At 43.8% G+C, this 12,360-nt stretch overlaps 1 protein-coding gene across 1 annotated transcript in view; it reads right to left on the bottom strand.

The window, feature by feature from the left end:
* Positions 1-12,360, bottom strand: part of AHCTF1 (AT-hook containing transcription factor 1) — a 2,707,103-nt gene that overhangs the window by 2,176,775 nt on the left and 517,968 nt on the right. Inside the window, exon 6 of the mRNA XM_044058692.1 lies at positions 3,655-3,862. Within this exon, the coding sequence (XP_043914627.1) occupies positions 3,655-3,862 (208 nt within the window). The remainder of the gene's footprint in view (positions 1-3,654; positions 3,863-12,360) is intronic.

Genomic DNA, 12,360 nt, shown 5'->3' with positions numbered 1-12,360 from the left:
GAGTTAGTTGCAGGCTTAACGCAGTCTCCCATAAAATCATTGCTTGCCTGCATAGAGGATAAGAATGTGTTCCCCTTGCTTGTTGATGTACCACATGACAGTTGTGTTGTCTGTTAGAATCAACACCTGCCCTGGAAGAAGTAACTCCTTGAAAGCCATCAATGCAAACTGGACTGCTAACATCTCCTTCATGTTGATATGTAGATGCTGTAGTCTGGCAGGCCACTTGTCTTGTATCCACTTTCCATTTAGATGAGCTCCCAAGCAGTGTCCGAGGCATCTGTCGTTAAAATCTGACTCGCCTCTGGCCGGGTCACAGAGAGTCCCTTGTTTAGGTGACATTCCTGAGCCCACCACAAGAATTCCTTTTGAAGGCAAGGTATTATGTGAATGACAGTGTCGAAATCTTGGCAGTGCTGTGTCCATACATTTTGAGATACCATTGCAGCTTCCTCATATGCAGTTTGGCATTGGGAAGCACCAGAATACAAGATGCCATGAACCCTAATGCTTGAAGGACTGTCCTTGCAGTCAGCACGGACTGATGAGATAGTTGATGGAAGTAAAGTGACAGACTCTTTTGTTTGTCCGGGGTTAAAAAGGCCATCTGGGCTGCTGTATTCAGTCTCACACCCAGAAAGCACATGTCTTGAGAGGGTACTAGACTGGACTTTATTTCGCTCACAGAATACCCTAGGCATCTTAGCACTGCTATGACATATTCCAGATGCTGTAGAAGGTCTTCCTTTTCTTGAGCCAGAATCAGGCAGTCGTCCAAGTAAGGATAGATTTGAATGCCTTGAAGCCTGAAGTAAGCTATCACTGGAGCCAGAACCTTTGTGAATACTCTGGGCGCAGTAGATAAGCCAAAGGGCAATGCAGAGAACTGATAATGAAAATCTCCAGTTCAAACCGCAGATACTTTCTGCAACTTAGCCTTATAGGCACATGAAGGTAAGCTTCCTTGAGATCCAAAGTTACCATCCAGTGATCCTTGCCCAGCAGAGGTAACAGTTGCTGTAACGTCAACATCTTGAACTTGGGAATGTCCAGATAAGTGTTGAGGATAGATAAATCCAAAATTGGTCTCCACGTGTTCCCCTTCTTTGGTACTAGGAACAGGCGAGAATAAAATCCAAGCCCCTTTCTGATACAGGGACTGGCTGAATGGCCCCTATCTGGAGTAACTGAGAAACTTGCTTGTGAGCCTCTTTTCTTTGTGGAGGAGGAACATCTGGCATGCCTTTGAAAGGGGCATTGTGTGGAAATAAAATCTGTAACCGTGATGAATGATATCCAGCACCCATCTGTCTTGAGTGATTAAATCCCAATTTTCTTTGAAAAGAGACAATCTTCCTCCCAAAGGAGCTGCCAGACGAGAATCCACTGGCAGCTGAAAAGGCAGGTCATTGGTTCTGCTTACGAAAGGACTGACCCCTGCCCTCACCAGAAGTCTGAGCAGGTGAACTGTCTGATCTAGGCCTAAACGAACCTTGAGCCCTGCCCCTACCACGGCTAGACCTACCCCTAGACTGGGAACCATAAGCAGGATATGTCCACCCCTTAGCAGGCCAATTTCTACTAAACTTGGAGGCTGCACCTGCAAAAATCTTTAACAGTCTGCATAGACTTAGCTTTGTCCTCCATTTTCTTTAAAACTGCTTCCACAGGCGGTCCAAACAACACATCAGACTGTAAAGGAGCATCCAAAATCCTGGTCTTAACATGCTCAGCTAAATTCTGATCCTTCAACCAGGCATGTCTGCGAAGAACAGAACTAGTAGCAGCCACCCTCGAGGAGGCCTGAACAGCATCAAAACCACACTGCAAAGAATGCTTACCCACTTGTTCAGACACATGAACCAAATCCAGCAATTCTTTACACTCAATACCTTCCGCCAAAGCATCCACCTTAGATTTCAATTGTGAAAGGAGATAATTCTGATATTTCAGCATATGAAACTGACAATTCAACGCCCTCATGGCTAGAGTGGAAGTAGTATATACTTTCTTACCCCACCTATCCAAAGCCCTTGCCTCTTTATCAGAGGGTACAGGATTTTAACCACAGAAGCTTTAACACCTTTAGGCCCCTGAGAAACAGTTTCTGGGTCCGCCCTAGGACTCTTAAACAAATACTTATGAGCTTCGGGCACCCTATAATACCTATCAGGCTTAACAGGAGCAGGAGGCAAGGAGTCAGGATTCAGGGAAGCCTCTGCAAAAACATCCTCCACCACATTCAACACAGGAGGAATAGCTAAGGGCCTATGCTGGGGTAAAAACAAGAATTCCCTAAGCCTTTTCCTGGAATCAGAGTAATCCTGGCCTTCCCATTGAAAGTGCTCCCTCATGGAGTGAAGAGTCTCTGAAAATGAAAAATCCTCAGGAGGAGAAGCTGTAGGAGTGGAATCATCCACATCAGAATCAGAATAAGTAGGAAACTCTTGCAAGTCTTCCACAGAAGACTCTGAAGCCTGTGAACACTGTTCAAAACTATCAAACTCCTGTTCCACCCTAGGCCTCTTATCAGGCGGGGCATAGAACCTCTAATCAGAGTAATCAAATCTTCTGCCATTTTAAGCATATGTTTCTTAGGCACAGAGCCGAAATGCTAGGAGAAGCCCCACAGAAGCTGAACTTTGCCTAACTCTAAAAGAAGCTTTGGCCACAGAAGGAGAGGCCCTAACTACCTTGGGAAGAGAGGGAAGAACAGTTACCTGAGAAGCACCCTCAGACTGGCCTACCTCCTGAGAGGGCACATCCTGTAACAGTAAAGTATCTGCCTGAGACTCCATAGAGACTCCTGGCAAAAGCTCTGGCTCCCTGAGCCTTCTAAAGCACTGACGTCCGGGTCTGCCGGTTCCTCACCCCTAGACTTCTCTGTTTTGTCCTTGCGCTTCTTGATGAAGCGGCCGGAGCATCCGACGGCATATTATAATTGCAACGCTTCCCAAACACTAACCTAGCACAATCAAGCCTCCTCTTAATAGTGCGCTTAAATCTAGCACAAGAGCGGCAACCAACAACGCCGTGCTCAGGCCCTAAACAAGGTATACACAATGTATGATAATCCCTATGCGGTATCTGCTTCCCACAACAAATACAGTTATTCACTTTTTCTGACATCCGGTTAAATACTGAGGCAAGAAAAAACCAAAATGTTCCCCAACGGGGCTACTTAGCCAACTCTGTTTCGGTCTGAAACTCCGGTTTCGGAAAATCTCAGAACGCCAACCTGCACTCGCAAAATTGCTTCTGCATCGGACCATGCGGCAAAAAAGACTGAGGAAATGACGTCGGTCATGCGCATTAGTACCCTGACGTACTGACGTCAGTCTAAGGCGCCATGACCGACGTCAGCCTTATACTCTGGTATTCGGGCCGACTGGGACGCGGACTATACCCAATAGTCAGGACTGCAGCAAGGGAAGACGAAGAACATCAGTCACTGTGAAATCAAAATCATAACTGTTTCTATAGGAAAAAAGATTAATGCAGAAAAAAAAGGAGCCCTCTTTTCCCCACCCACAACCACTATCATCCATCAACAGAAACAGCATGTCAAGCTAGTCTACGAGACAAAAATCATAACTGAAAAGCTGGGAGTGTTTCTCTCCTCTCCCATTCACAAGGTAATTAAATCTAGCTTACTCTTTTTTAAGTGTTTTTAAGTTCCAAAGGGACAGGTATCCATCCGCAAATCCTACTGCAAGTTGATTTGTCCGGCTGATGTAATGAAGAGTGGTGGCAGATGTTCCAGTAGCACTGTGTAATTGATAGCATAGGTGTCGTCCATCTCTTGTCACGGTTTCTCTAATTTGTGGAACATCAGCAGGAAATCTGTTGATAATTTCCAGATCTATAAGATGTTAAAAATAAAGAAGACTTTACTACATCACTCAGATTTATTTCAACTTCAAAAAAATTTGCAAAAGTCTAGGAATAACAAATTAAATAATTACCTCCCAGACCGTAATAGCTTCACCAATGCCATGTTTCTTAATTTTGTCACAAGCCCTGGGTGGTCTCAACCTTAAAGGCAGCAGTGTCTATCCAATAATGCAGATGTTGAAGTGTCAAGCAAACAAAGTACATGATGTGTGTATTGGGGGGGGGGTAGATTAAGAAGTCATGCACCCTCAAAATGTCATGTTCAAAAAACTTAACATGGACCTGAAAAATGATCTATGGAACTCTAAAACACAATGCAAAACATTCCACATGGACAGTAATAATCAGCAAAGGAATACACAGCTGGAAAGGTGTAAGCAGCAGTAGAAAGGGACCTAGAAGTGACACCAGGTAATCTAAAACTTGAGTAAGGACAAAATAGCAAAGCTAGGTAGCCCGTGCACAAGAGAAGGTGTTGCCAGAAAAACATTATCTACTACTAACTACAAGTCAGGCTGCACTTGAAATAGTGCATGCACCATTCAAGAAACCAAAGTTACATACTTACCATAATGATAGATCTGCATTGTTTACTTTCATCCTTCCTCAATGGGATGGGGTTACCGGATTCAACTACGATCCAACTTAGGCCACTCACAGACTTTGGCAAGGCTCAGGCTCCTACTCTTATCCACAATTCCCCTTTTGGTAGCAAAATACTTCATACTGACTTTGCCCATACCCTATAATAAATCTGTTATACTAGTACCACAGTAAGCACGTCATAACAAACATGATTCCTAACAAAGAAGTTGAAGTGTACATGACTGAGCCATGGAATAATCAGTGCAATCACTCCAGAAACAATGAAATAACATCTGGGAGTGGGAAGGGAGCACAGAGGATCACAGTCACCTTGCGCTACATAGCTTTATTCTGAAACACTGGGATGAGAGGAGTGGGAGGAGAGGCATACAAGAGACCAGGGGGCCAAATGTGAATCAAAGCATCTCTTAAGGACTCCCCCTCGAAGGATTAGGGCAAAGTACCTGCTGCATTTAGTCTTAGCAAGGACGCAAACAGGTCTTGGCACAAACTGTCCCATAGGCTGAAAATTTGCTCCATCACTACTAGATTAAGAGACCACTCATGAAGGACACTTTACTTCCCTGCTATATGCACTGTTGTCAGAAAGTGGTGAGGAGTTATTGTCCACTGCCAATCCCTCATGGCACAATAAATAAGAATACTTTCCCCTTGTCTACTGATGCACCAGGTGCAGACAGGTTTGCCTAGATGGAGATCATACCTCTGCAGGAGTCCTGAAAGGTCTTCAGTGCTAGAACAACTGCCCTCATCTCTAGGATACTGATGTGAAGACTGGGCTCTAAAGGGGATCAAGTGCCTAACCCAGTCCTTCCCAAAAATTGTCCTCCCACCTCACCACAGATGAGACATCCGTGATTACTGTGGCCTGAGAAGTAAGAACAAAAGGTCAAGCTGTGACTGAATGAGTTTTGCAAATTTTAGTGGTGGTGGTGGGGGGGGCACTGGAAAATTCATGGGGTGACACCTCACTGAAAGGGTCTACTAAAGCACCCTCATATAAACCCCTGTCCAGCAGAACTAAGGCAATTGTGGCTGCAGTGAGTACAGTAGATGTAAAATGAGCCTTTCTGGTGGTTTCTAAAGAGGGAGCATCACTACTGCCTGTTGCTGAAGGGTGAGAATCCTAGATTCTGGTAGTACTGCTTTCTGTAACTTGGTATCTATATGGGCTGCAATGAATTCTGTTTGAACTAGTTGAAGCTTGGACTAGGCCATGTTGACAGTTGCGTCTAGCTGTGAACAAAGGTGCATCAAGGAATCTCTGACTACAAGTAGTAGATTTCTGGTGAGGATGGTTACAAACCAGTCATCCGGATATAGCAACACTTGAAAGTCCTACAGCCTGACACGAGCTGCAACCACTGCATGTACTTGGTGAACACATGGGAGGCTGTGGTGAGACCAAAGGGTAGGGCTCCAAACTGGAAGTGACAGCACCCAGACAGAAGCAGAGAAACCTCCTGGAGCATCTCTCCCTCTTCATGAGGTAGTATGTGTCCTGGAGGTCTATCACAATTCAAAAGTCTTTTCTCAACACTGGAAGGATGGATTGTACCTTGACCATCTGGAATTTCATCTGCTTCATGCACTGGTTCAAGTGGCTGGAGGTCCAGAATGGGCCATAGATTCCCGTTCTTCTCTGGCATCAAAAATAACCTTGAGTAAACTCAAGATCCATGCTGCTCTGCTGGGGACCTCCTGGATGACTTGCTTGTCTAGAAGCTTTTTTTTTTTTTTTTTTTTTTTTTATTTATTTATTTCTAGTGCTGCTTCCATTGAGAGGATGGCACATTAGAAAGTTTTCTTGAGTATGGGAGTTGAGAAAAAGGGAAATTATATAAGCTCTGGTTATGATCTTCTGCACACACACCCACCCACAAGTAATGGCCATCCAGGACATGGGGTGCAGGAATAAGCTCCCCCTTCAACTGGCTCCAGAGTGCAGCAGTTGGACAACCATTCAGGAGAGCTGAAAAGGCCCATCAGAGAAGGGACCCCAAAAGCCTTGATTCTGCGACCCACTTCTGCTGTGAGTGCAACATCCGCTATTATAATTGTTCCCCCCTTTGCCATGGGAGAGGGATGGCCAAAAGTGTCCAGTGCTAAATCCTGAAATGTGCAGAAAGTACAGTTTAGAACACTTACTATAAATGTAGATGTTCAAATGTATTCACTGTTGCAGTGCTGACTTGTGGAATTTCCTGCTGTTGAAACCCTTGGCCGGCCTGACTACCAGAGAAAAATCTCCTTTCTCCACCAGCCAGCAAACACCCTGCCCAACATCAGTACGCTTGTGAACAAGGGGAGTCAGCCAACATTTAGATCTCAGGTTTTTCTTGCCCCATGAAGGCAGGAGTGGCCCAAGATAGTCTCTAATATCAAAGGCCTTTGACAGAAAACTTGAGAAATGAAACAGTCAAGAGGAGGAACCCCCTAACTTAAGAAACATGTTCAAATCTACCTTATAGGCTAGGGGGAGAAGGAGGGAGGAAAAGAATACTGCAACAGTGAATACACCAACATCTACATTTATGGTACACATATACAACTGTACTATGTTCTTCATGTTTCACTGTTGCAGTCCTGACTTGTTGGTTGATTCTCAAAACTGAGAAGGGTAGAAGGTAAATTAAAGGAGAGGAAAGGATGCCCTGCAGGATTTGCAGTGGCAAGTCCTGCTCTGAACTCGAAAGCTGAAGTGTGGTAATATTTGGTAAAGGTATGCATTAAAGACCAGTTAGCAGCTTCCAGGAGATCTTTGGTGGGTACCCCTTTTAGGAAGGCAACAGTTGCCTAGTAATGTGTCTTGACAGCATCAAGAAGCTTCTTACCATGATGGCTGCAACAAAAGGAGATGCAGTGAAATCCATTTAGAGATGGTTTGTTTGGAAACTGGTTTCCCTTCAGAACTGATAGCAAAGGCCACGGTTTATTTTATTTATTTATTTATTTTACATTTGTTGACTGGGAAAGTCCAACTGGATACATGACTATTTTCAGCGGAAGCCCAGGGAGAAAAGCTCCACAGAGTAAGAACAAACTGAGATTTCTACATAGCAAGCAAGTATTCATAGAAAAATATATGATTTAACAAGATTCCATAGTTGTAAAGTTACAAAGTACAATATTCATTGGTAGTTCCAAATTTTTAACAAAATTGCATAGTTTAAGTTGTACTGGTTTCCAGTAATAACATTGAGACAAATGTAAAAGTGCATTGGGAGAGGATGTTAGGGTTAGTTTTGTGAGATGTGGTTGGGTTTAAAGTTGGAATGTCTATAATTGCTGACTGTTGGTGTGGGTGTTTGCAGGTGAGGCACTATAAGGAGGAGTCATGATTCTTCTTGAAGGCATAGAAGTGAAAAGGAGCATGAGAGTGGGTCAGAGGGTGTGTATGATATGGGTCAACCTGGTGGGTAGCAAGGGCATAGCCATGTGAGTTTTAGCTGCTCTTTTAGCAGCTTTTTTAATGTAACCATTGAGTTGGCGGAGGTAACAGCAGAAGGTAATGAGTTCCAATTTTTACCGATGTAGTTAGGGAAGAGGTAGTCTCCTGCTGTGTTATTGCTTTTGGTCACCTTGATTAGTCTTATCATTTGAGTGAAGTTGTCTGGTATTAGTTTGTAGTTTAAGTAGATTAGATAAGTGCTGGGTTTTTTCATGAATTTGTAGGAGTTTCTGGGTGAAAGAAAGCTGATAGACTGAGAGATTTGCTAATTCAAGCCAGTTAAGTTGATTTAGTGAATGACATTGGTGGGCACGGTAGGGGGCACCAGTAGCAAATTTGGAAATCTGATTGTAGCAGATGTTAAGCTTGGCCATTTCAGTGTTGGGTAAGTTGGTGAAGATGGGAGCGGCGTAGAATAGTGTGGAGAGGAGGCGGGTTTGAGCTATGGTTATTTTAGCAGGTTGGAACAGAAATATTTTGTTTTTATAAAGACTGCCCAGTTTTTTGTGAATGTTTTTAATATTTTGATTTATATGTAAATCAAACTTAAGGTTGTTGTCAATCGTCACTCATAGCACTTTAGTAAGAGTGTCTGGAGAGATGATAGTCCCATCTATGGGCACAATATTGAATGTGTTGGGCTTTGAGATGGATTTGTTTGGTTTAAATAGCAACAGTTTGGTCTTTTTGGGATTAAATAATAGGTTTTTGTTAAGAAACCAGGTATCTGTAATTTGGAAGGCTTTTTCAGTAATGCAGAGGAGTTTGTGTGGGTCATTGGCTGAGCAGACTAATGTTGAGTCATCAGCATATTGTAGAACAGCTGCATCATGGCATATGCTACGGAGATCATTAATGAAGATGGAGAACAGAAGGGGGCCCAGAATGGACCCTTGTGGGACTCCTGTGGTAATAGGCAGCAGTGAGAATAGGTTGTTGTCCCATCGAACTGCTTGTCTACCATGTAGATAGTGATCATTCACTAGCCTGGTTCCAAAACTAAGGCCAAGATTAGTAAGAGTGGATTAGTCTGGGATGGTTGACCATATCGAAGGCTTTTGACAGGTCCAAGAATATGGCAGATGTTAGTTTACCTAAGTGCCTGTTTTGGTTGATGAGGTTTGTAAAGGAAAGAAGGGCTGTGGTTGTACTGTGGGGCAGGGCGGACTGCATGCTGGGTAGGAGAGAGAATTTGATTATTAGGTAGGTATGGCAGAAGTTGGTAATGTATACATTTTTCAAGAAGTTTTGCTAGTGGGGACAGGATGGCAACAGGGCGATAGTTGGCGAGGTCAGTGGATGTTCCACCTTTATGTAAAGGGATGATACAGAACGTTTTCCAGATTGGTGGGATGGTGCTTTCTGATCTAGATCTGTTAAGCAGAATAGAGATTGGGTAGGCAAGCTCATTAGCAGCCAACTGGAGGTATTCTGCTGGGATGCCATCCGTTGCTAGGGTAGTAGGTTTAAGTTTGGATAGTAATTGTTTGACGTAACTGGTAGGGATGGGTTGGAATTGGAAGGTAGTCTGGGGACTGACTGGAGGTTTGGAGATATTGGTAGTAGTAGTAGTGGGTTGTTTTTGAACTAGTTTAGAGATGGTTTCTATAAGTATTTGTTGAATGATTCAGGTATGTCGGTGATTTTCCCTGTGGAGGTTGGCAATGGGGTAGAGGGTTTACTGGGGTGAAGTAGTTTATATATAGTTGGTCTGATTTTCTCAGTCTTTGTTTTGTCAACAAAGTAATGGAGCTGCCTATTTACATCAAGGAATGAAGAATTTTCTTCTAGGTTTTGTGGTTTGGGGATCACGAGGATGCAAGAGGCCACGTAACCCAATGCCATGAGGTATTCTCTCGCTGTGAGGAAAACCCTGACCATGATTTTTTGAGAGTATAGAGTTAGAAAGACCTTGTCCAGAAGCAAGAAAGCCTTTTGAAGTGGAGAGTCCAGTAGGGCCCCAGGAACACAATTCTTGTTGATGGGTTTGTATGGAATTTGTGAGGTTAAGAGGTTCTGGGTGAACATCAAGTCTGAGCTTATCTTTGTCAGGCTTATAGGCTGGATAATGCAATCATCCAGAGAGGGGTAAATTTGCTCCCCCTTTGATCTCCAGAAGACAATTAGACCAGGCTAAGCACTTTGTAAAAACCCTGGAAGCAGTCGACAAGCCAAAGGACAGAACACTACATTGATAGTGCCTAGTACCTGCTCTGAAGCACAGAAAACTTGTGCGACTTCTATGGTAATATGTAGGTATGCCAACGTTTGCTCCTGGGGAACCATGAAGGCCTCTGGAGAAATCATGGGCAAAAGTTTTTGAAGGGTCAACATCTGAAATTTTGGAACCTGTAGGAATTGGTTGAGTGCAGACAGGTCCAGTATAGGCAATCATCTGTCCTCCTTCCTGGCAACTATGAAGAGTCTGGAGAAGAAATCCCTTCCTTTCTGGTGTTCTGGGACGGTTTCCACTGAGCCCTGGGCACTTGGCATCTCTATTTGAGACAGAGCCTCTGCCCTTTTGGTTTGGGGGAATGTCTGGAAAGGCTTTAGGTTTCAAAGGCTGCTTGAATTTGAGTTTGTATCCACTTAATACAATAGCTAGCACCCACTGGTCTGAAGTAATGAGAAACCAATTCACTTGGAATAATGTTAGCCTTCCTCCATACCTGGCAAAGGCAGGAGAAACCATCATAGATGAGTCATGACTCTTCCCTCCAGGGGCCTGTGATCTAGAACTCCCTGGCCTAGAAGATTCTGAATGCCATTGCCTGGGTCTTTGGTGCTATCTCTGGCTCCTTTCCCTATGTGGCTTTCTGTGTCTAGCCTCAGAATGGGAGGGAAAGGACCAATGCTTAGAAGTGGAGTTTCTACTGAAAAGGTGGAAGTTGCACCTGCAGAAAATCTTTTAACAGTCTGTATAGTCTTGGCCTTGTCTGTCTTTTTTTTTTGTTTGTTTTTGAGCACAGCCTCTGCTTTGGGGTCAAAGAGGAATTCATTGTCCAAAGGGGTATCCAAGAGGTTAGATTTAGATTTGACATGCTCCAGGAGGGACTGCTTCCTCAACCATGCGCATGTTACAATGGCAGAGCCTATAGCAATGGCCCTGCTGGTGGCTTCCATAGCAACATACCCACAGTGAAGGGAATGTTTAGCTGCCTGGAATTGCAAAGGTCCACTAACTTCTTAGAAAGACCCTTGCTCACTAAATCCATAAGTTTCTGCCTCAACTGATATAGTAAAGTCTACTGATACTTTATCATGTGGAACTGACAGTTTAATGCTACAACAGTTAAGGTGGCAAAAATATAAATGTTTTTTGCCAAATCTATCTAGGGCCCTGCTTTACCTGTGGCTACGGTATTTCAGGAGGAGCTAGCTCTAGCTCCTTTGGGGCCAAGAGTTACAACCTCTGGGTCACTTGTAGGATTCCTGAATAAATGCTTATGAGAAACTAAAGCAGTATAAAATCTTTCAGGTTTTCTAGGGGCAGGTGAGTGGGAATCTGGCTTCAAGGAAGAGTCCTGAAAGACATCATCCACAACCTCCAGAAAAGGTGGGATGCTGAAGGGTTTATTTTCGGAGAGGCTGAGAAATTTCTTTATCATTTTCTTGGACTGGGGGTAATTAGAAGTTATGTCCTTACCATAACGTTCCATGTGGAGTGTTCATCTCGCCTTTGTTCTTACACCTGGGTTCGGAGCCGATCCTCGGCTCCGTGTCAGCCACTTGGCAAGCTCTGCATAGAGAAGAAGCTCGAGACCAACCTAACTCCCACAATCCCCCTCTGCCTTTACCTCAGATCTAGTTTGCAAGCAAACCAGAAGTCAGAGAGAATAACACATTCATGCCCAGAAGAACATAACTGAAAAGAAACATATACATATATATATATATATATATATATATATACATATATACACAACCACTGCGTAAGGCAGAAGCAGGAGAAACCAAACCAGACACCAAATTGGACGTTCTTCCTGAGGGTGGGAGGGTAGGAATGTAAGAACAAAGGCGAGATGAACACTCCACATGGAACGTTATGGGAAGGACATAACTTCTAAATGTGAGAGTGTTCAATCTCGCCGTTTGTTCTTACACCTGGGTAGCGTCCCTAGCTCCATGTTCCTGAGGAACTCACAGGAGAACGTTCTTGAGCACAGTGGAACTAAAGGTTGCCCTGTCTACCTTGTAATGAGAAATGAATGTATGTGGTTTAGACCAAGTGGCAGCTGCACAAATAGTGTCTAATGGTAGGCGAGCTGCATGAGCCAGGGATGTAGATACCGATCTTGTAGAGTGCCCCTTGGGTTTGACAGGTAAAGTTTGTTCCGAAGCAGCATAAACAAAAATAATGCAATCAGTTAGCCATTTGGAAAGGGTTCGTTTAGTAACTGCTATACCTT

Source organism: Protopterus annectens, chromosome 1.part2 (assembly GCF_019279795.1).
Source record: "Protopterus annectens isolate FY-2018-M chromosome 1.part2, PAN1.0, whole genome shotgun sequence".
Taxonomy (NCBI): Eukaryota; Metazoa; Chordata; order Ceratodontiformes; family Protopteridae; genus Protopterus; species Protopterus annectens.
The sequence above is the reverse complement of the archived record's forward strand: the minus strand, read 5'-3'. Positions and strand labels throughout refer to the sequence as shown.